At 41.7% G+C, this 24076-nt stretch overlaps 1 protein-coding gene across 4 annotated transcripts in view; it reads right to left on the minus strand.

Annotated features, from left to right (window-relative positions):
- Window positions 1–411: 411 nt before the first annotated feature.
- LOC119780336 (E3 ubiquitin-protein ligase RBBP6-like) overlaps window positions 412–24076 on the minus strand; it is a 71560-nt gene continuing 47895 nt past the window's right edge. For 2 of the 4 annotated variants that reach the window (XM_038280351.1, XM_038280354.1), the window contains exons 4-18: window positions 17293–17337; window positions 17107–17195; window positions 16897–16993; window positions 11715–11854; window positions 11439–11611; window positions 11192–11295; window positions 10928–11098; window positions 10632–10786; window positions 9915–10159; window positions 9717–9759; window positions 9305–9631; window positions 8068–8178; window positions 4001–5941; window positions 2345–2441; window positions 412–1378 (exon numbers count right to left, since the gene is read on the minus strand). In XM_038280351.1, coding sequence (XP_038136279.1) covers window positions 422–1378; window positions 2345–2441; window positions 4001–5941; window positions 8068–8178; window positions 9305–9631; window positions 9717–9759; window positions 9915–10159; window positions 10632–10786; window positions 10928–11098; window positions 11192–11295; window positions 11439–11611; window positions 11715–11854; window positions 16897–16993; window positions 17107–17195; window positions 17293–17337 — 4695 coding nt within the window. In that variant the 3' untranslated portion in view covers window positions 412–421. The remainder of the gene's footprint in view (window positions 1379–2344; window positions 2442–4000; window positions 5942–8067; window positions 8179–9304; window positions 9632–9716; window positions 9760–9914; window positions 10160–10631; window positions 10787–10927; window positions 11099–11191; window positions 11296–11438; window positions 11612–11714; window positions 11855–16896; window positions 16994–17106; window positions 17196–17292; window positions 17338–24076) is intronic. The other 2 variants (XM_038280353.1, XM_038280352.1) reach the window with 2 other exon arrangements.

Here is a 24076-nt window from a genome sequence, read left to right on the forward strand (position 1 = left end):
GCAAATTAAATTTCTCACTCGTTTCCTGTCAGAGAGGAAGATCTCGCTCTCTTCAGGTGTAACAGTACAGCTTCTCTACAGACATAAGGTAGCTGCTGTTGGGTGTCAGCATGTGCAAATTCAAGTAACTTAGAATTGCTCACAAACATTCTGACATTTAATTTCGCAAGCAGATTTTTTTGTATTTAAAGTGCTTATTTTTTACAATTTGTCTGTGAGCGTTTGGGTCGCTGCATGTCGGATAAGACAGATCTTAAAGTAATACAGAATGTACCCTGGTTATAAAAAAAAAAAAAAATAAATAATTGGAATTAATCCAGGCACCTTGTTGGTCGGGAAAGCAAAACATTCAAGTATTCTTTCTCATAGTGAGAAAATGTAAAAGCTTTAATGTGTGCACTTTTTTTTCCTTTTCTCTCTGTTAATCCCTGCTGCTTCGGCGGCTTGCTGATGAACGGACGCTGCTGCTGCTACTGCTGCTGGATCGACGTCGTTCCTCCAATCTTTGGGGGTTTTCCTCCTTCCAGCTCCCGCCTCCTCGGCCACCCACCGCCTCTGGATTTTCTCTCTCCCTGTTGCGATCTAAAGCATTCTTCTCCTTCCCTGGCTTCTCTCCTTTCTGTACCCTGCTCTCATCTCTGCTTTTGCTTTGCATTAATTCCCAGTCGGTAAAGCTTCTGTAAGAGCCTGCAGGAGGCCCATAGGAGTGTGTGCCCCTATCCCTGTGGTGGCTGTAAGTAGGAGGAGAGTGCTGAGCCCCTAAGGGTCGGTCTTTGTAACTGTAGTCTCCTGTAGGATAGTGATAATTGTAGTCAAAGAGAGAGTTTTTGTCTTTGCTCTCAAAGTCCAGGAATTCTTCTCTGTGTCTTTTGGCTGAATGTTGATCAGGCATAAAGGTCGATCTGGAGGATGTTCTGCTGTGAAAATAACTCTGGACACTTTCTCTTGAAAGGCCTTTCCTCTCTCCATCTTTTGAAACCGAGAAATGAGAAGAAGAGTGAGATGAAGACATATTTCTCTTTGACAACAGGACTTCTGGGTCTCTCTTCCTTTCCTCGTCCTTCAGTCTTTGCTTTGAAATCTCCTGCTCTCGTCTTTCCTGCTCTCTTATTCTCCCTTTGTCCCTTTCTTGCTCACTGCCACCAGAGGGCGCCACAGCAGAAAAGCGCCCAGAAGAAGCAGAGTTTTTCCTTTTCTCCTGGCCCCTGCCTTCCACTGTCACTCTGATCCCGTCTCTCCCTCTCTCTGTTGATCTGAGACTCTTCTGTTTATTGTCTCCTACTGACTCAGTGTCTGTCCTTGTCTCTGGTGGCTGTCCTGCTCTCTTTTCGCTTTTATCCGAGTCTTTTTCCTTTTTCTCCCACTTGATGCGAGGTACCTGAGGAGAGGAGATGAAATGTGAAAATTCTGCACAATGTTTGTCCTTTCAGAATCAGTGAAGAAGTCCAAAAAGAAATCCAAAGTAAATATTTTTCTTACATTTTATAGTGGAAAAATTATTTTTTTTAAAACCTTTTATATTGCTAAAGAAATAAGAAAAAGCAATCAAATGAAAATGTTGACTCTCTTAGAACTGAGTTGGTTAAAAATAAGTCTACTCAGAAGATTTAAACCGAATGCAACAGATAAATGGATAGAAAAAAATGATTTTCAGTTGAAAAAGGTATTATGCAATATCAACTGACATAATGCACGCTTTCCTCCAACAGCTGCTCAATAATATATGTGCTACAGAGGAAACAGCTCTGATTTATCATTGTGTTTTGATGTAAAAACCTTCATTCATCCCTTTTCTCTGATTATTCAGAGATATTTATATTGTGTCAGAGTGACCAAGCTCTGCAGTCAAAACAAAGCAAACAGTCTTCCACATCTTCAATACAGTGCATGTAGAACATCTATAAATGTGGACTAACACCCCAAGCTCTGAGCTTTCCAGAGGACAGAATGAAGAGCAGACATGCCCTGTGTTTGATATTTAATAGTTTAGTTTACACCTTTTAGTTTTTTTTTTTCTGCGTGTTTTGAAGAACCTCTAGCAGAAAAAATGACTAGCTTTGAGATGTCAGGTCACAGTAAGAACTTCTACACCAAAAATTTTTTCTATGATGCCAATATAATTTATCTAGCATGAATAGGATATATTCAGGTCTGCAAGATCGTTGTTTTAACTGATTGAGACCATCAGGGATAATTTTTTTCACCAAATGGTGGAATACTTTCATAATGATGAAACAACAATGCTGTTTATGTACATATATAAACAAATACAAGTGAACACACATAATCCTAAATGAACCAACTCAGGTTGTTAGTCCTGTCCTGATTTGACCTGTAGACTCACCAGTGTAGGCTCATGTTGTGTCACTTCTGCACAGGCATTTGGTTCCTCCTCCAGTAGCTTTCCCCTTGCTGTCCTCTCCTGTCTCCATCCATAAACACTGGTTAAAGAGGTACAGATAAAATACTATACTGAGATAAAATATTTTGTTTGAATAAAATCCAGTCAGAACTACACATTCAGTGACAGCTTTGACAACAAATAATCAGTTTTGTTATTTAGTTTAAAAAAACATTCTGGCTTAGCCACTGCTTGATTGCAGATGTTCTGTGGCACGGATACCAGCTTTGTTAATAAAGAGACATGTATAGGGTGCAGAGACAGCAGAGCTACCGGGCACTCGGAAGTCAACAGAACTAGGCAGAACTATGTCATTATGAACAATTAATAGGGCAGAGCCAGTATTATGCATAGCTTCAAAACCAGAAAGACATTTTTCTAAAAGGTTTTTATTCTAAGAGAAGTTAAATAAAACCTTCAGGGATTAAAAATTAAGTTAGGAAAGGGGAAAGTTGGAATTCTCACGAATGCTGTACAGCAGTGTTCCCAACCTTTTTTTTTTTTTTAAAAGCTTACCCCTTTGGGCATTTTGTTTTATCATCAGTAACCTCTCTCAGTATTGATGACTGTCTAAAAGTGGAACATACAATAACTGATTATAAAACTATTTTACTTGATGTATTAACTTGAGCATTTATGAGTTCCTTTCATGAAAAAGTTGCCTGGATGTTAATAAGGAATCAAAATAAATACAACATGATATCCTATTATAAACCTGTATTTATTAAACTGGAGCTTCTCTGAGTGACACCCTTATAATCACATTTAAACTTGAGGAATTTGGAACAAAACACAGGACTAAAATTATAGCTAGACTGACGTAATTAGTTTTACTTTGTTTTCATCAAAACACCTGAGCAGCTTTGATGATCTCTGATAGCTCAGTGTGAAAAACAGCTGATCCCAGTCTGTTATCTACATCCAGTCTGTTCCTCTGCTTGGTTTGGATTTGTCACAGCTGAAGGTCAACTCATACATATAAGAAAAAAATACCTTTTTTTTGATAAAAGCTTGTTTAATGTTTCAATTTGGTACTCAGAAAGCAAAACTACGGTGGCCCTGAAGTGCAAACTGCCATTACAAATCTAAAAGCGCAACTACATTAAGGAAATCGCAACTACATTAAGGAAATCGCAACTACATTAAGGAAATCGCAACTACATTAAGAAAAACAAAACTACATAAAGCAAAGCGCAACTACATTAAGGAAAACACAATTACATTAACCTACCGGAAAAGGTAGGTACCAGTGGGAAACATGAGACATCGCTGATTGGATGACGGCGCCGTTTAGAATAGAATAGAATATGTTTATGTACCCCTTGCAATGCACTAGTGGACCACTAGGGGTAGGCGTACCCCGAGTACACCCATCACTGCTGTACACTACTGCTTACAGACATCCTCCATCCAGTCTGACTGAGCTTTATGTGATAAACTGAAAGGTTTAATGGTTGTTAACACTATGATCACTATCAGTGGAGCAGTCAGCTGATACCATAACACAATGAAGGAGACAGGAAAAACTCATGCAGTACCTTACAAATGAATTTATACTATTTCTCAAAGGATAAGATTTGATAAGACAATTTTGCTGACCTGCTGTGTTCTGATGTGTCATTTTGTTCATCAAGAGGTTTTTTTGTTTTGCTTCTCTGTGAGCTTAAACTATCTGCCTCTTCTTTCTGTGTTCCATCTTTGTTTTCTCTGCCAACACTTCCTCTGTCTACTTGTGTGTGGAGCAGTTTGGGACCTCTGCAGCCATCATCTTCTCTCACCGCCTCTTCTTCCTTTCCTGTTTCCTTGCTGTCCTTCAGTTCTTTTAGAGCACAGTGCCATAAATCCATGTCCCCCTCCTCTCTCTGGTCCTCTCCATCCTTTCTAGGAATTTCTATCTCCATGTCAACAGCATTTATGTCAGACTCTCTGATCTCTTGGAAGAGAGATGGCCTCTCCAGTAACAAAGGTCCAGAGTTTGGTTCTTCTTTTTCATTAACTTCTGTTTTTTTATTTTCTTTCTCCAACTTCTCTTCTGTAAAAGCAAACTCTACTCCTTCCTCAGTACAGATTCCCAGACTGGAAGAGCCCTCTTCAATCTTGTCGTCCTTCTTTTTCCCATCCAAGTTGATATTGATGCTTATCTTCTTCTGAGAAATCATCTTCACCCCTCCTTCCCAGATGTCTTGTTTAGTCAGAGGTGCTGCTGGGCTCTCTTTCTTAGTGCTTTGGGTTCCTCTGCCAGACGGCTTTAGTGATTCACGATGAACACTTTTGGGCTTTTCTGCAGATTTAGGTTGGAGGCATTTGCCACTTTTAGTCTTACTAAGAATATCCCTGTCTTTACTATTTCTCTCTTCATCCTGTTTTTTTCTCTTTCTGTCCCGCTCTGATTTTGAGTCGTGAGTCTTGCTGCCTTCAGGGTATGGATGTACTTTGGTGTCTAACCTATCTGTGTCTGTGATGGGTTGAACTTTGTGTTTTTTCTCACTGTTTTTAACTTTTTTCGACCCTCGCTCTCTTTTCAAGTTAGTTTCCTCTTTGCGTTTGTCCTTTACTTTGTCTAAACATTCGTCTGGTTTCAGAAGAGGTTTAACTGATGTGTGCTTTACTTTTGGATCATCCTTGCAGCTGCTTGGTTCAGTGATGCGCCGCCTCTTGTCCTGTCTGAGAACGTTGATGGAACCAGAAGAATCAGACGAGGGAGATTTCTCAGATTTTTTCTTCTTTGGTTCTTTTTTGAAAGCACTACAGTCTTCATCCTTCTTCTTTGTTTGTAGATTGTCACCTGTTATTGTTTCTTGTAGATTTACTTTCTCACTGCTTTTTGGTGAAGAATGTGTCAGATTCCTATTCTTCTCATTTCCCTCCTCCAAATGATCCTTAGGTTGAACTTCAATTTCTAATGACATGGAAGGTTGGTCATTGGAAGAATGAGCAGGTGAAGAATGGCAGTCATGGGCTTTAGAGGAGCAGCTGTCACCTGAGGGATGACGTATTGGGGAATGATGATCATTTGAAGAATGAGATGGAGGGGAACGACTTGAGTCCTCAGATGTAGGAGAGCGATCTCCCTTCCTGACTGCGTCTCCTTCTTGTTTTAGGTAGTAAGAGTCTTGAGTATATGGTGGTGGTGGAGGAGGAGGAGGAGGAGGGAAAGGCAGCTGGTGAAACTGGCTAATATAGCTACTGATATATTTATTGTACCATTCTTGGTACTCCCTCTTCCACAGAAGGTAGTGCTGCCTCTCCAGCTCCAGGCATCTTCTATCATTCAAAGCCTTAGAACCTAAGGATTTTCTCTTCTCCCTGGATGAGCGCTCCCCTCGTCTCTTTGAGCCATGGCTGCTCAAGGCTGACCTCTTGCTGTGGTGGTGGCTCATCCGGCTGTGGTCTGAGGACGACTTGGATCTACAGTTGGAACTACTTGGAGGTGAAGAAGATGAGGACGGAGTGGGAGAACGAGGCCGTTTGTACCCAAAGGACCTGGAAGGGTTAGAGTGGTTGTGGAAAGCCTTTTGATTGGAGAAAGGAGAGCAATGTCTGGGGAAAAAAAGAACAACCCTGCTGAAGACAATACAGATATTGCTCTTTTAAGAATGGTAGCTGCATGAAAGGCCAATTAAATCATTTCAAACCGTTATGTCTTGCATTACAGGTGCTGGTCATAAAATTAGAATATCATGAAAAAGTAGATTGATTTCAGTAATTCCATTTAAAAAGTGAAACTTGTATATTATATTCATACATTACATACAAACTCATATATTTCAGATGTTTATTTTGTTTAATTTTGATGATTACAAATGACAACAAATGAAAATCTCAAATTCATCATATCAGAAAATTAGAATATTACTGAAGACCAATAAAAACAAAGGATTTATAGAAATGTTGGCCAACTGAAAAGTATGAACATGAAAAGTATGAGCATGTACAGCACTCAGTATTTAGTTGGGCCTCCTTTGGCCTGTATTACTGCAGCAATGCGGCGTGGCATGGAGTCGATCAGTCTGTGGCACTGCTCAGGTGTTATGATAGCCCAGGTTGCTCTAATAGTGGCTTTTAGCTCTTCTGAATTGTTGGGTCTGGTGTATTGCATCTTCTTCTTCACAATACCCCATAGATTTTCTATGGGGTTAAGGTCAGGAGAGTTTGCTGGCCAATTAAGAACAGGGATACCATGGTCCTTCAACCAGGTACTGGTAGCTTTGGCACTGTGTGCAGGTGCCAAGTCCTGTTGGAAAATGAAATCTGCATCTCCAAAAAGTTGGTCAGCTGCAGGAAGCATGAAGTGCTCTAAAACTTCCTGGTATGTGGCTGCGTTGACCCTGGACCTCAGAAAACACAATGGACCAACACCAGCAGATGACATGGCACCCCAAACCATCACTGACTGTGGAAACTTTACACTGGACTTCAAGCAACGTGGATTAAGTGCCTCTCTTCTTTTCCTCCAGACTCTGGGACCTTGATTTCCAAAGGAAATGCAAAATTTACTTTCATCAGAGAACATGACTTTGGACCACTCACCAGCAGTCCAGTCCTGTTTCTCTTTAGCCCAGGCAAGACGCTTCTGACGCTGTCTGTGGTTCAAGAGTGGCTTGACACAAGGAATGCGACAGCAGAAACCCATGTCTTTCATACGTCTGTGTGTGGTGGTTCTTGAAGCACTCACTCCAGCTGCAGTCCACTCTTTGTGAATCTCCCCCACATTTTTGAAGGGGTTTTGTTTCACAATCCTCTCCAGGGTGCGGTTATCTCTCTTGCTTGTACACTTTTTTCGACCACATCTTTTCCTTCCCTTCGCCTCTCTATTAATGTGCTTGGACACTGAGCTCTGTGAACAGCCAGCCTCTTTAGCGATGACCTTTTGTGTCTTGCCCTCCTTGTGCAAGGTGTCGATGGTCGTCTTTTGGACAACTGTCAAGTCAGCAGTCTTCCCCATGATTGTGTAGCCTATAGAACTAGACTGAAAGACCATTTAAAGGCTTTTGCAGGTGGTTTGAGTTAATTAGCTGATTAGAGTGTGGCACCAGGGGCCATCAATTTTGAACCTTTTCACAATATTCTAATTTTCTGATATGATGAATTTGAGATTTTCATTTGTTGTCATTTGTAATCATCAAAATTAAACAAAATAAACATCTGAAATATATGAGTTTGTATGTAATGTATGAATATAATATACAAGTTTCACTTTTTAAATGGAATTACTGAAATCAATCTACTTTTTCATGATATTCTAATTTTATGACCAGCACCTGTATACCTACATAGCAAAAACATAGCTCCTAAAGAATAACATAAGACCAAAGGACACTGATAAAAAAAAAAAAGCTTTTAACACGTGTTAAGGAGTTTTAACATTTAATAAAACAGTTAACAGGTTTCCTGTCTGGGATTGTGCTGCACAACTCAACCATTAAAAAGCAGAATTATGTAAGGGACACTCTTACTATGAAATAAAACTCTAAAGCTAAAAGAAAATAATAAAAATAAAATAAATCTGCTGGTCTGTGCTAAAACAGAAAACACCAACAACTAAAAAGATACAAGCTTTGTTTTAGCAAATCCTCAGAAACCTGTAATCCTTTCCACATGTTGCCAATCACTTTATATGGAGAATGTAAACGAATAAAACCTTCACCACGCAGGGAAAGTAATACCTTGATCTGGAGCGGGATCCAGAGCGACTGGATGATCCAGAGTAGGAGCGGGAAGATTTAGATTTGGAGGACTTTGAAGCAGAGTGAGGAACAGACCGTTTGTGTGGTGACCTGGGTGTTAGAGAACTAAGATTAGATCCAGGAACCCATTTTAATGTCAGTTCATGGGACTGATTCAGTTTTCCAGAGACATTTTTAAATATTTGCCCTTCTTAATTTTTTGTTAGCTTAAAATAGTCAATGCTTCAAAACCATTCAAACAGCTACATAACTCAGCTACAGACTCATAACACACTTTACACACGAGTTTGCAGCAACATTATGAGTCATATTTTCCTTTCCACTATACACCATTAGTCTTAAACTGAATGTAATCTGTACTTAACAGCCTCTGATTCCGATAAGTTAAAAGGTCCTTCCCGTAGCAGTTTAAACACTTTTTTTCAATGAAAAATACTTTAACCTTTATACTGATACCATCAACTTCATACTTACTACTTTATTTAAAGTCAAAGCTTCCATCTGCACCATTTTCTCAAATATCAGCCTAAATGGGGCATAAATGTTAAAAGGACTGAACCTTTTCTAGTGCTTTAAATTGAGTCCCATTCAAATTCGCTCAGTTGTTCAGATTAATTTCGACACCTATCCAGGAGAACACAAACTTTCTGTTATCAGAGTTAACAGGCTGACAACATTCACTCAGTTGCAGAGGAGAAAAAAAAGCACACACGTCAGGATATCCCTGGGTATCAAAACTGGGCATTTGTTAAGTCAGTCTAAAAACACTAGCAGGGAGAACAATGCTGCATCTAATAAAGAGGGGGGGGGGAAACACAATAACATTGGAATTCCATATGTGTCAGGGGTTTATAGAAAACTTAGATTTTTTTTCAAACCAAACAATGAAAATAGGTCAGGCATTAAAAAGAGGAGAGGGGGATTAAACCCTTCTGAGGGGGTCCAGGGGAATGCGGCCCCAGAAGAATATTTTCTATCATTTAATTTAAAGGGGCCAGTCTAATACACTTTGGCTACGTTCACACTTCAAGTCTTGGTGCTCAATTCCGATTTTTTGTCAGATTTTCAAGCGTTGTTGGTTACCAGCTGACTAAGGCAGCTTGTCTGAAAATAAGTAAGTCAGGCTTAAGAATTGCATCACTAAATGCTTTAGACAGTGCAGCTGCACAACGTGGCTGCTTGGAATAGATGTGAAACATCTGAATGTTTACTTTACCTTTCCTTTTTATTTCTTTGTAACCTGTACCACTCCTCGGAGATCAAAACAGGGATTGAGGGTGTGGGAGAGGAGGAGCAGAGGGACGGGATTGGCGTTCCAGGTGGGATTGGAAGCTTCCAGGCAGGTGTGGTTGGTGGGTATCCAGGGAGGTAACTGGTGAGAGGATGGTGGGTTGGAACAAATGTGTGGAACGGAGGGGAGGGAAAGAGAGGGGAAGGTGTGGCTGGTAATGAAGTGTATGATGAGGAAGAGGTGGAGGTTTTACGCTGCTCTAAGCTAGATTCAGTCAAGCTTCCAGCAGGGTAATTGGAAATGGAGCAGGTACTGGAGGGGATAGTAAACATGATCAGGCTCAAAGGAAAAAGACGGAATCAGAACCAGGCATGTCCTCAAACACACGGGGCCATACCTGTCCCTGGAGGTTGATGATCCAGAGAGTCTTGTGGCTGAATCTGTGCATAACAAAAAAACAAAGACTCTCACTAGAGTTGATAATGCTCTTCTATATAATATTTATTTTATCCAACAACAACTATTGCTAATCTACATGAATAAAAAAATACATAACAGAATCTAAAAAAATAAAACAATTTAGTGACCTACTGACCTAAAGTGGATTGTATTTGATTCATACAGACAGGCTGAAGCTGTTCTGTCCCTCCTGCAAATTTTTTCTGAGCAGACAAAGGAACTTCAGTAGGAACAGAGCTCTTATGGTTGTGCGTTTCGCCAACGTTGAGTCTCAGCACCTGTGGAATCAGCTCAGATGGAGCAACAGGAGAACTTTCGCCTGAAACGAGGTCAGACGGAGCGATGGCCTCAGACTTATCTTCAGTCGTTTCTAATTCCTCACTAACAGAAAACAGGAAAAACTCATTAGCCGTACATAAAAACATTTATATTTGCTTTGCAATCATTTATTCTAGTAGCACAATCTTTTAAAGAGGCTTAAAAAGAGCCTATCATTTAATTCATTTCCCTCTCCTCATCTCTCCTTAAACCTTGTGTTTCATGGTAGAAGTCCAACTACAGCCTTATTTACAGAAAAAGGAACAACTGTGCTGCCAGAAATTTATTGCTGTGACTGGTTTCAGTTTATATGACCAAACGTACAAAATAAAATGCCATAAAAACCTACCGCAATATTTTATGACAAAAAAGAAAAAAAAGAGCAGTTAAGTGTGCCATTAATCCCGTCCATGAGCTTTCCATGGACTTGGCAGTAAGCTGACATGTAAGTAGGGAATGCAATGTTTCCTTTATAAACAACACAATAAAAATGTACTGGGCGTACCATCTTTTATTGCATATCTATGCTACATACCTGTTGGTTATCATGGCCTGGCTCTGCTCAGTCTGGGATGATGGCTTCTCAGAGGAGGTTTCAAAAGGATTAGATTCTGGAATTGTAGGAGAGCAATCAATACTTTGTGATGACGGTGGTGATTTTTCCAACTTTGGCTTGTTCTCAGGAGACTCCTGTAAATAAAATATGACAAGAAGAATTAACTGGATGCCAAAACCTTCAGAAAACCAGTGTTTAGTATTTAACAAATGGTTATAGCTTTGCAAATGTGCCAAATACAGAGATAAAGCTACCTTTCAGAGTACAAAATTTACCTGCTCTGTGCAGGGTGACTGGAGAGGTTTCTTGATCTTGTTCTGGACACTGGACGGGGTTGCAATGGGGACAGGGTTTGGTTTTGATGTTGTATTCTGAGACTGTGATGTGACACACATATTTATCTGGCCTTTGCTGCAGCTCCTTTCTTTTTTAAAATTGTTAACAGCCTGTGTTCGTCAAAAAAACAAATACAGTCAAACTACTGCAACAGACATGCAGACAGAATAATAGGATTACACTAAGCTTTTCTTTAATTGTACCTGTCTAAGGAATTTATTGGCTATCAAGGTGTCAGGGGAGACGTCTGATTGGCCACATGTAGGGCATAAATGGTTCTCTGACTCAAGCAAGGATGTTCGGATACCTATGGTAGATAAATGTGTTCAGAGGTAAAGAACAACCAAATGACCACATATCAGAAGAATAGGCAATACAGTTCTTAAAATGTAAAGATATACCAAATAAAGCCATTCACATTCAAAGTACACATGTGTGTAACAAACTCACAATCATCACAGTAGCTGTTTGCACAACAAGGTATGACCACAGCGTCACAAAGCAGGTCGCGGCATATCAAACATAGCAGCTCATCAGGTAGAGGCTCCTCCTTTTCTTCACATTTAGGTTGCTCTTGTGGAAGGAAAGGAGGCTTCTCCTTCTTACCAACAGCATATGCCTCACTGTGATCAGAAAAGCAAAAATTGCCAGACTTTAAAAAAACAAAAAAAGAACTTTTAGATTTATAAATAAAAAAATGAGATCAACACATTGAATTACACGTACGCATCTATGGCAGGAATTGCATAACGGCCGCAACTGGTCAGCATGACTCCTTTGATATTGGGATCGTCCACCTCAACCATGAAGGAACGGGGGATTCCAGTGCTTTTCTTGATCCTTGGAGGAGCCTCAAAATTCTTATCCTGCAGACAAACATTTTCTTTTATATCTATTGGAATGCTTCTTGTCATGGAGATACAGAATGTATATGTATTGGTGTGGTTAGCAAGCATCCAGTTTCCTCAACCCAACGTTAAAAAGAAAAACAAAAACAAAACAGCAGCTTAAATACACAGTACAAAGTCAGTGTTTTGCATCTATACCTGTCACTTCCAAATATTTTGTGACAAGACAGCACAGAAAACAAATAATCAATAATGGCTTTCTGACCATTTGCATAATGGCATCACATACAAACATGGCTGGATGTAGCATCCTGGTCAGGACCTGCATTACCAACACATGGCTTCCAACCAGAGTTGCCCAGTCAGTCCTTGTAGTTTCCTACATATTGTTTATGTTATTCTAGCTCAGCAAACCTAATTGCAATAAAAGGCTTTTTTTACCCCAGTGCCATGCAGAAGTAGGTGCAAGGGGAATTTAGACATTTGCTTCCGCTGTGATGGAGATCAGATGTATCTAAAACCAGAAGGACGGGATTTGGTTTTGTGGTTTTTATTTTAATTCAAAAGAGACTCCACAAAAAGAAAATACTAATGTAGGGGATAGTCCCTGTATTATGATGCTGGTTGAAACTAATTTGTCATTAAACTAGAGAAGAACTGAAGGTTCACTACAAACCAGTGGCGGCCGGCCCATAGGGGGCGCTGGGGCACCGCCCTCCCCGATAAGAAGAGAGAAACGTAAAATATATTTTTAGAAATTAACTCATAAATGTCAGTTTTACTCTCTAGAGTGTGTACCTATAAGAAAAAACAAATTATATAAACTACATTTCCCTACCTACTGTCATTCATTTGTGGATTTCCACAGACAGACTCCTACCGTCTCTGTCTTGGGGCATTGATCAGACAGACCCACATTTGCAGAGAATCTGTCAATCATGTACTATTGCTAGGTGAATTTAATGGCCAATCAGCGTCTCAGACGCTTTAACAGGCTGTAACGAGCGAGATGCAGCTTCCACCAAATTCGGTGAGATCCTTATTTATCTACCCGTTTGCTAGAGGAACATCCCTGTTGTAGGATATGAACATTTCATGTCATGGTTATTGTGACTGTGACGAATCCACCTCGTCGCTTAAAGGGATAGTTCGGTATTTTTGACATGAATCTGTATGGCATCCCCATCACCAGTGTCATGCAATCACACTGACTTACCCCTGGCAGCGTCCTGTGAGCAGAGTTCTCGTCCAGTTTTGGTCAAGCCAAAAGTAGTCCGGCAGGTTTGCTAGAACCAGCGAAATAAAACGTTTCTCTTCCCAAAACATTATGTGTTCAAAAGAGTGATATTTTCGCATCCCAAAAACGTTGTAGTGGAAAAAGTCACACGTCGTTATCACTTGGTCCTATTTTCTCTCTGTTCGTATCAGTGCGCGCCGTCATTCAGACAGCTAGGGCCTACTAACCTGACAACAGCCAGATGCATGTCTCCCTCCGCCCAGCTAGGAGCTAGGCGGAGGGAGACATGCATCTGGCTGTTGTTGAGCTCGCTGTCTGAATGACGGCGCGCACTGATACGAACAGAGAGAAAATAGGACCAAGTGATAACGACGTGTGACTTTTTCCACTACAACGTTTTTGGGATGCAAAAATATCACTCTTTTGAACACATAATGTTTTGGGAAGAGAAACGTTTTATTTCGCTGGTCCTAGCAAACCTGCCGGACTACTTTTGGCTTGACCAAAACTGGACGAGATCTCTGCTCACAGGACGCTGCCAGGGGTAAGTCAGTGTGATTGCATGACACTGGTGATGGGGATGCCATACAGATTCATGTCAAAAATACCGAACTATCCCTTTAAAACAACCTCTAACTTTGCGCGCCACACACACATTCCTGTTATACTGTGCTTGTGAGGACCAATTCACTCGCACTGAGCCCAGTAGCTCCATTAACTTAAAACACACAAGCTGTTCCTGGTTACCTGCTGGCGTATTGAGGGTGCACACTTTATATTTCAGTGGGGTTAGCCGTGTGTGTGTGTGTGTGTGTGTGTGCGTGTGTACGTGTTTATGCTACGGGGACTTGTCATCTTCAGTCTGGCTGCGTCTTTGCTGGGTTCAAACCCAGTTTGGTGTAATTGAATAAGTCAATGAATCTGTGTAAAATAATTAAGTTGTAAAAATTATTTGTTTTTTTTTGTACATCAATTGTTTGTGGAGGTAATATATGGACAAAACTGATTTATGAGAAGAAATCAGAAATAAGAGAGCCTGAGGTGAGGGGCTTAAACTATTTAATGAGGGCTGTGGGAAGAAGAGCAGCCATTTCTGTTTTCTGTTTCTTTGTTACATTGCTGGTAACTGGAGAGAGGCTGAGGCCCAGAGGATCTTGTATATGTTAAGTTTCTTTTGCACCCTGTTTTGAGTTTTTGAGCACAATAAATCACCAACACCCGTAACCCGACTGAGCCTGGATTCTTGGAGGCCAAAGAACCCCATCACAGTGACCCAAATCATCACTGTTACTGTTATTATATAGTAAATTAAATCATTACTGTTAAATTGTATGTATTGTGCAATTGTTTATTTGAATTCTTATTCCGGATTAGTTGGAGACATACACTAGGCTATATCAGCCCCACCAAAAATATTTTTCACCAGCCGCCACTGCTACAAACTCAACAGATTGGGATCAGCACCCTTCAGACAGTCCTCTGAGGTCCACCCACAAGTGTTTAATTGACCTCAGGAGGGTTGGACATTTAAATCTGGATAGCCACTGAAAGCCCTCCTAAGCGTGCTCAGATGAGATGTGAGCTTACCGTATTTTCACGACTATAAGGCGCATGTAAACGTCTTTTTATCCCCTCAAAATGTGCGCCGCGCCCTTTGGTGCCCTTTTGAGACCACCATGCAGAACTCCTCATCGAGGAGATGATGAAAGAGTGGCAGCGGGAGGTGAATGTAAGGAGACCAGGTGTTTTTTTTCCACTCATCACCATCTCTGGTAATCTGTGACTCCATCTCACAGCTGATGTGAAAAACATGGTGAAACAAATGAACGCTGTGCTTATTGCAGGAGATCTGACAAAGGAACTTCAACCGCTCGACATCGGTGTGAACCGGGCGCAGCAGAAGCAGGGAGTTTACATGCAAAGTCAATGGTTGACGCACGTATAGGCACAGCAAAAAGGGCCCGCAGCGCGTTTTGAGCAGCAGGCACAGCGCGTTGGGAGCGTTTAAGCATCTGACGCGCCGCCAACACGCTGCTGCTGCCCGAGATGGAAAAATTTAAGTTTTGCTGCTGGACAGCAAATATACCTGCAAGGCAAAGAAAGGATAGGATAGCTTGGCCCAACGTGCGTCAGCCACACTTTTGCACAGCGCAGGCAGAGCAGCAAAGCTGCTTCAGACTGGTACAAGCAGCAAAAATGAAGCAGTAGGATAATAAAAGCGAACATATTCTGCCGGCAGAATAATTCCACGAAAAGTGGAAGGCAGCTCTGCTGGCACTGTAGTTCGAGCTTTCGCAAAAGCCGGCATCCTTTCCGAGGAGCCGCCCGGCACGGACTCTGACAGTGAAGAAGGGGAGATTGGCATGTCTGATTTAGCGCAGCTGTTTAATTCAGAAACAGAGGATGATGACTTTGATGGGTTTGATTAATACTTTGTAATAAATACATGAATAAAGCACAATCATACTCTCGCTCTAGTTTTCTACCTGAAAACTTAATTCAACAGCAGCCTCTGGGCCGGGTCGCCTCCAGGTTCACCGCGGCGGATGGTAGGTGTTTTTCATCTAAATAATCTAAAGGATTATAAAAGGATAATAGGATAATAAAAGCGAACATATTCTGTTGGCAGGTTTCAGGATTTTAATTTAATTTATGCGTCAATAAACTTTCAGAGGAGTGATCACAGCCCTGTGTCATCAGCGATGTGTCTCTCATGGCCAGCTCCCAGGTTTGAATAATACTTTGTAATAAATACACCTTGCAGCTATATTTGCTGTGATCAGTGGGAATAAAGTAGTTTTAATATGTTTTTAAGTGAGAAAATCTAGCCTAGCCTATCTAGTCCTACTCAATTCTAGTCAGAATATGAGTCTGATACTGCTCCATAGAGCTGTGATTATGGGGCGTGTTTCGAACGAATCAGGAAAAAAAATGCCTCTGCACTCAATTGGATAGACCTACAACCAATAAAATCAACGGAGTGCGTGACGTATGTTAAGCCAGGCACAGTTGTTTTCAACAAAAATCAAAGCGTGCAGTTGCACACCTAGAATAAGAAGATGAGCCTTGATCGCGTTTCTCTGTTCCTCTTTTTAAAATTAAATTGCTGTCGATATCTTCTAGAAAAGACCTAATAGCAGAATCTACACACCTCAATTCTCCAGCGGCAGCCATTGTTGTTGTCACCCATGCGCGCTTTGGTCACGTGGTTGATTACGTTACTGTTGATCATCTGTCCATCATCGTATAAAGCCCGCCCTGACAATTTGATTGGCCCGCCAGATATTGTGCGAGCATACTCGCGCTATTGAGCAATGCCAGACCGAACTTCCTGACCTCAAACGTTGTGGGCGGGACTAAGTTCGGAATGGCACTCAGGCTAGAGAAAATCCACCTGAAAACTTAATCATTGCAGTCAGTTCATCCAGATTATCATCCTGCCTACTATTTCTGTCAGAGGCGCTCAGAACCCCACATACCAGCGGTGCACCGACAATAGGAATGTCTCAGGGCCAGCTCCCAGGTTTGATTAATACTTTGTAATAAATACATTAATAAAGCACAATCATACTCAGTTTTGCTCCCGCTCTATTTTTAAATACGCAGTAGAGGTATTTAAACGTAGTAGAGGACATGTACCTGTATATAAAAAACGCGCCCTATAGTCCGGTGCGCCTTATGTGTGTGTTAAATACAGAAATGGCACACATAACTGAGACTGCGCCTTTTAGTACGGTGCGCCTTATGGTCGTGAAAATACGGTAGTTAAAAAAAAAAGAGTTGTGCTACAAGCTTGTCCATAAAGCACAATACAAGCACTTGCCACACTAACTGGACAGTTTCTGATATGGTGTCCAGTGGTTCCACAGCGATAACAGGCATAGTTCTCTGGTAGGACAGGGCACAGCTTGGAGTTCATCCTACAAGGAAAAGGAAAACATGGACAGGGTATGTTACACAGAAAACTGAAAAAAGCAATACAAATATTTGGTTAAGATTAATAATTAAGATGAAAATCTAAAAGATCACTCACTTCATCATATCACAGCTTGACTGATTCATCATTACTTTGATCTTATCTTCTTCTGAGACATCAGATTCCGCTAAATTAGCCAACTGCATCTACATAAATAAATTAGATAAACAAAAAAGAAAATAAGTTTTTGTTTAATTTAAACCGAAAACCCCTTTTAAAATGTCATTGTAAAAATAGGCATACCTTGGAGAAAAATGACAAAGCCCTAGTAGAACTCGAGTCACTAGCCTGTTAAAGTGGAAAAAAGAAAGAGTGAATAAAATTTTTAAATATTAAAAAATAAATTGACAATCTTCCTTTAAATTAATGTATTTTTGAACTGAATGTGAATAAAATAAAATCGACTCTTCTGAACTATCAAATGACAAAACTGACAACAAAAATGCCTAGTTTTTGGAGAAGCTACTGAAAGTTCCAAGTTAATGTCAGGTTACCATGGCGGTGCTCCGAGGCAGCGGCCAAGAACAGCTCCTCTGTACAATTTCGCAAAATATAAGCTTAAAACGATATAAACTAGAAAACAAACCTGCATCTATGATCGCCAATGCCTACTGAATCTACGGTCACAAAATGTTTTAAATACTGATATTTTTGACCGTTTAAAAATCTGCAGAGTGCTACGGACGGATGTAAACAGCGGAAAACTACAGACATAGGAAGAGATGTGTGAGACGGAGAAAGCGGAGCTGTAGAAGGGGGCTAACTAAAGAGAGATCCCCACAGACCACCACTTCCATCAATCCTGCTCTCCAACGTCCACTCATTGCAAAACAAAATGGATAATATACGACTGGAGCCCTCTTCAAAAAAAGGAGATATGTAACTGCTGCGCCATCATTCTGAAGGAGTCTTGGCTGCATCCAGCAATACCAGACAATGCTATTAGCCTGGAGGGGCTAATGGTATGCCGCGCCGATGGAAACAAAGAACTCTGTGTGAATGGAAACTCCTCTGAGACTGTTCCCAAGCAGTCTTCAGCATGTAGAAGGGAAGCGCAGCGCTCTGCAGGTGAAAATGAGGAGAGCACTCTAGATGCTTCCCTTCTAAATGCTGAAACATCCCCGGCCGGCTCCTCCCGGCCCCCTCCGGCTTCCACACCTTCTCCAGCATCGTCTGTCGCTGCCAAACCTACCGATGGCACCACTGCTGCTTCAACCACATCAGCCTCTTCAACCCAGGGGACAACCACCCGCACAGCATAGTCATCATCGTCCTCTTCCTCCTCTGAGCCAGGAGAGGCGATTGCTTCAAGAGCTGGAGGCAGTAATAGCAGCTCAACAACCACCAGCGTCTCAGTAAAAGAAATATTGTTAAGAGCTCCATATCATTCATATGGGACCACTGGAGTTTCTGGCTCCCGAGACCTCTTGCATGACGGCCCTCATGGATTCCTCCCCATCCTGACAGGGTCGCGTCCGAGGTGATAACCTTCTGTGAGACCAACGAACCTAGCGGCATACCCTGTTTTAAGAAGCCTGTGCGGCGCCACGGGTGCAAGGCCCCAACACACTCTGTTGTCACCGCCACACTCCATGCAACCTGTCGCACAGGGCAGAGTCTTAGCGCAGCTACACAACGGTGAAATTCTCTCATCTGCAGATGGCCGAGGGGAACAACGTGGATGACGTAACCCATAAATCCCAGAAGCCGAAGCCATAATCTGAAAGGGACTGGTCTGAATAGGTGAAACAAAGCGAGACAGGATTCCAGTGTGTCCACCCTGTCGGCTGACAGACGAGCGGTGAACAAAACCAAATCCAGTACTAATCCAAGAAAGATATTTTGTGCTGGGACTAACACGCTCTTCTTGTAATCCAATACAAAACCCAGATCGAGTAGGTGCTGAACGAGTTATCTGTGTTTGCCTTATCATCCAAATAAGTAACCAAGCAGATGCCCTGCTTCCTTAATGGAGCTATAGCTGCTTTGGTAGTGCCCAAACACACACACACACACTGCGTTTGTAACAGACGCTCTGAAAAGCTAATCGCAGATTATTCCTGTGTGGTGGGTACACGGAAACCCGCCGCAATGAATCAAACATAGTGGGGATGCATGTTTGAGCATCCTGAATTTGTACTTTCTGAGACAACTGTTTAGGGCCCTGAGATCAAGGACCGGGCGAATCCCTCTCCCTCTTTTTGGGATCCAAAAATACCTGGAGTAGAAGCTGATGTGACACTACTCCAGTGGAACGGGCCTGATTGCTCCTTTCTTTAGCAGTAGAGAGATTTCCTCCTGGGGCGTGCGGACAGATTATCCCCAAGCTTGAGTGTAAATTATGCTGAAAAATGGAGAGGGTACCCTGGCAAACTGAAGCCGATAACCACTCGTTATAGTCCGTTGAACCCAGGCTGACGTTGCGGGGGAAGCTCACCTGTGTTAAGCTCAGAGAGACATCCCAAAGGAGTCTCCCTCCAACCTTAAAAGATGGCTCATGGGGCCCCCTGGCAGTGGAGCAGAGTTGTTGCCAATCGATGGTACTGCGCATGTGCAGGGGATAATGTTTTTGTGGATTCGAACCCAATCCGCTGTCTGCCAGGAGCAGGCATTCCCTCCAGGAGTGGAGATGTGATTATATACCAGTTTATATTCTTTTTTTTATATCTTCATCTGCATCCTTGACCTTATGTCTGGATGCAAAGGGGGAAGCATGTTTTATTTTCATTTCTGAACAAGTTATTGTGATTGTGCAACTTTGGATTCAGGTTGAGCCAACTTGCTCTTTCCTGTACAACCATCCTCCCAGATTGTCCTATGGCCTGGACTGGTCAGTGCAGCACGTGGATTCAGATGTCAGTTATAACGCTGATTTCTTCCCACGTGTCCGGGTCCGGCTTGGTGGCCATGTCCTCACACAGTTCTGCTTGGTATACAGAGAGCATGGAGGACACGATAAGATCTCTCACAGCCACTGCTAATGCACTATAAGCTCTCTCCATCGAGGAAGACTGGAAACTGTCTGCTTTGGATGGCAGTGTGGGGTTCTTCGAGAAGATTGGTAGCCATGGGTGCAGGTGTGCTGTCACCAGCGATTCCACTGGGGGCATACGGTGGATGCCCCATTGTTGCATGCCCTCGCAATCCAGACAGGAAGCTCCCTGAATTGGAGTTTTCCCACAAAATGGACGGTCCTTCCAAGAGAACTCTCTTGTCTAAGAGCTCTGGGAAAACAGGAAGCAACTATTTGGCTGCCTGAGTGGTCTGGGGACATTTCTTCCCTTTGTAGCGTGATCTGATGGTCTTTGTAACTACCTCGGGCCAGAGGATGTTGAGCCTGGATGCAGCATGTTCGCACCCTGTCTGCATCTCTTGCTCATAGTGGGGGAGGCTGTAGCACTCCCCTCGCCTTCCCGGTGAGCCAACAGGGTTTCCAGCTTTGCATCCCGATCCAAAAATTCTCGCATGACTGGCATATCAGCCCGACAAGAACATAGAAACACCCATTTTCTTACAGAAGCCAAAGTTTTCCAATATAAATCAATTTTACATGTTTTCTACCACAGCATAGAGAAAGCGTTACGCCCTCCCTAACAGAGCCGAAGACAAGGGAAAATTCAGGGGACTGCGTTTCTTCATCTATCATAAGATCTGAACCTGTAAAGGTAGCAGCTACCGGGGAGTGCAGATGGACGGCAGCTCACAACTCAAACACTTTCTCTCTTGAGACCTATATAAAATTTATTATACTGCAGGAACAGTATGACAAAACACTTCAGCAGTTTTGAAACCGGGACTTTTTCTTACTGCAGTATAACTTGAAACCAGTAACGAGCTCATGCCTAGTGATGTAGAAGTCTGATTAAACTTTTTTGCTTCCACCAGAGAAAGCACGATGGCAGATTTGACGAGGCCCCTGAAGTATTCCTCTACTGTCCAACAATGTTAAGGGCATTAACTTCCCCCACACAGAGGTGATATTCCACATCCCCATACAAGTTTAAGTATCAAGCAGTGGGTCACAGAGGCTTCCACCTCCAAACACTACACAATCCTTTAAGTACCAGTCAATTAGAGTTCCCTTTCTAGGTGGTGGGCCTTCTGGGGAATGGCCAAACATTTGTTGCTAAAAAGCCCCAACCCCATGCCTGGCTCCAGAATGAGGCTCCTGGCTCTGCCATAACGGTAGACTTCACTAGTCATGATGTCGTCTTCATGAAGGCTTTTAAACTACACTTTGTATAACCCATTATCTAAATTTGTTTGCCATGGAAGACCCTACCAGGGGAATTTCATCCCAGATAAGTGGCCTCACAGATTAGCAGAGCCCTTAAACCACCTTACCATGTTATTGCGGCAGTTCCAGTTTGAGTAGTTTGCAATGTCCTAAGTGTGGCTTAGGTCACTTGCACGAAAGCTATTCTCTTGATTTAGAATGATAATTTATGATTCTATTAATTAGGACAATTTTTTTTATAGATTAGAAATCATCATCTGGCAAATAGAAATCCTAATGTCACTTTTAGTTATTTAATTCTCCTATTTGTAAGTTAAGGTGAAGAGAGGACATAAGCCTAGGACATCTGAGCTAGCCAGCCTGTTGTGCCAAAGGAACTAGATTTAGGGCTTGAGGAGAAAATTTAGAGAGAATTCTGGTACAAAAAAAAAAGCCAAATTGAAATACAATTTCTCCAAAATGACAGCTCATCTAAGAAAAATATGAAAATGTGGGGCAAATTACAAAATCAATTTCCAACTGCTAGTAAACATCAACTCCATCATCCATGCCTTTTACTCTCTGTTGTAAACAGATGCCACCCTAATAAATGCTATATTTGCACACGCATTTTTCCTTTAGTTTTGTCACTGATCCAGAGCTCACTATGGCAAAGATATGTTTTGTCCCCTTTCAGATAAATTTAGGTAACCCCAGTGTATGCCTTGAGCAGCAGGAGCAGCTAGTTTACATGTAAAGTCTATGGTTGATCCGAGTCAAGGCACGTCCAAAAGGTTCTGCAGTGTATTTCGAGCAGCTGGAGCATTGGACTTTGAAGGAATTCAACCAGCTGGAGCATAATGAGCATTTAAGCACTTGAGGCGCTTCACAAGCAGCTGACGCATGAGCTGGAAAAGCAGAACTTTTGTTGCTCTATGCGCCACAACAACTAATCCAAGACAAGATCCCCTATGTGGTGTTGGTTTCCTGTTAGGCACTGATGCACTCTGGCAGGTTCTCAAACAGTGCTTGGGTGAAACTAAAATAGCTCTGCAAGTGACTCTCATCAGCACGTAGCTCCTGAAGTAGGTGATGAAACTCTATAAAATGAACACCTCTGAAGTATCTGGTGAATCCAGACATTGCTAAGATTCACAATGACGGTATTTGCTAGCTTTAGTTAGTAGAGAAAGCAAAGCCAATCTTTCAATTTTATCAGACAATGTACACGATACAGGCAAAGAGAAGATGCTAGCTCCTCCCAAAGGGCATCAAACCCTTTATGACACACTTTGCTCATGTGTGACGAGAGCATCAAAGATGCAATCCATGCGCATCTGAGCTTAAGGTGGACAAGCATCAAAGATGATGAAGCAGATGCTTGTTTGCTGTTCAGCCATTTTTGGTGTGAAAACATTATCAAACGTTATTGAAGTACAGTTTTTAAAATCCAAATGTCTCTAACTTGCAAAGTAGAGATCTAAACCAAGTCATCTCTTTTGAGTTTACAATGATCTTTAGATTCCTCCTACAGTGCAGGCTTTATGGGGATTGGTGGTCTAGTGGTTAGAGCATTGTGCTTGGGTCCCAGAGGTTCTGAGTTCAAGCCCCACCCACTCCCACGGTGCGACACTCTGGGTCCCTGAGCAAGACCCTTAACCCCAGACTCCCCGGGCACCATGCAATGGCAGCCCACTGATCCCCAAGGGGATGGGTTAAATGCAGAGATTGAATTTTCCCATTGTGGGACAATAAAAGATTTTCATGTATTTTTATTAATTTTATAACAGTAACCATAAAATTGTTATTACTATGCTGAAGGTTTAGCTGATAACTGTTTTTCTATTTTTGTTAACAAGATCCCTTCAGGGATTGCCTCCCTCAACTGTGGGGTTTCACAGAGGTTATTTCTTGTTCCATTTTTATTTGTTTGCTTTTTTTAACCATCATTCACTTTTTCAATATAATTTCTTTATGCAGATGATATTCAGCTGTATATGAATTTTAAGCTCCAGCTGCTGACTAGGTAATCCACCCTAAGGATACCTTTTTTTTTTTTTTCTAGAAGTGCATCCTAGAGTGCAAGAAATGGAACAATCCAAAGTTTGGGTCTAAGATGTCACAGCTTACCTTGCTTGTAAAAAAAAAAGAAAAAAAAGCTTGGGACAATGATTATACCTTCTTTTCATTTAAGCAAGATTTCTAAGCTGCGACATATGGTCTGTTAAGCTAAATTGGAAAGAATAATCCACGCATTTGTGTAATCGTATTTATTACAGTTCCCTGTTAATTGGTTTGGATGTATCATCCGTCTTACGCCCTTAACCCATAAAAAAAAGGCTGCAGACAGACTACCTGCATGTTTTAGAAAGCCAGCTCACACTTCCGTCAAATATTCTTTACAATGGCTACCAATAGATTTAAGCCCGTATTTCACGTTCTTACACTAACATGCAGGGATTATTTATCTAATGTTTTAAGAAAATATACTACTACCAATTAACTTTATTTAAAGGAACAAATGTCAAGTTGTTCCTCACACCTTATTTAAGATCAAGAGGGACCGAGCTACAGTTCGTGACACCAAGGCAGTGGAAAAGTCTTCCTGTTCAGATTCATTTAGTTAGCCTTCTGGATTCTGTAAAAAATGAGTTTAAACCCTCCTTTAAACAACCATTCTGTTGAATGTTTGTTTTCATTGTTTGATAGTATATCGTATTATTTCTTTAAATGTATTATATTGATTTTCTGTACAATGTTCTGAAACATCTACCAGTGCCATGCTCAACTACCTGACCAGAAAAGAAAATC

The sequence above is a fragment of the Cyprinodon tularosa genome, unplaced genomic scaffold (assembly GCF_016077235.1).
Source record: "Cyprinodon tularosa strain WSP-4 unplaced genomic scaffold, ASM1607723v1 ctg159, whole genome shotgun sequence".
Lineage (NCBI taxonomy): Eukaryota > Metazoa > Chordata > Actinopteri > Cyprinodontiformes > Cyprinodontidae > Cyprinodon > Cyprinodon tularosa.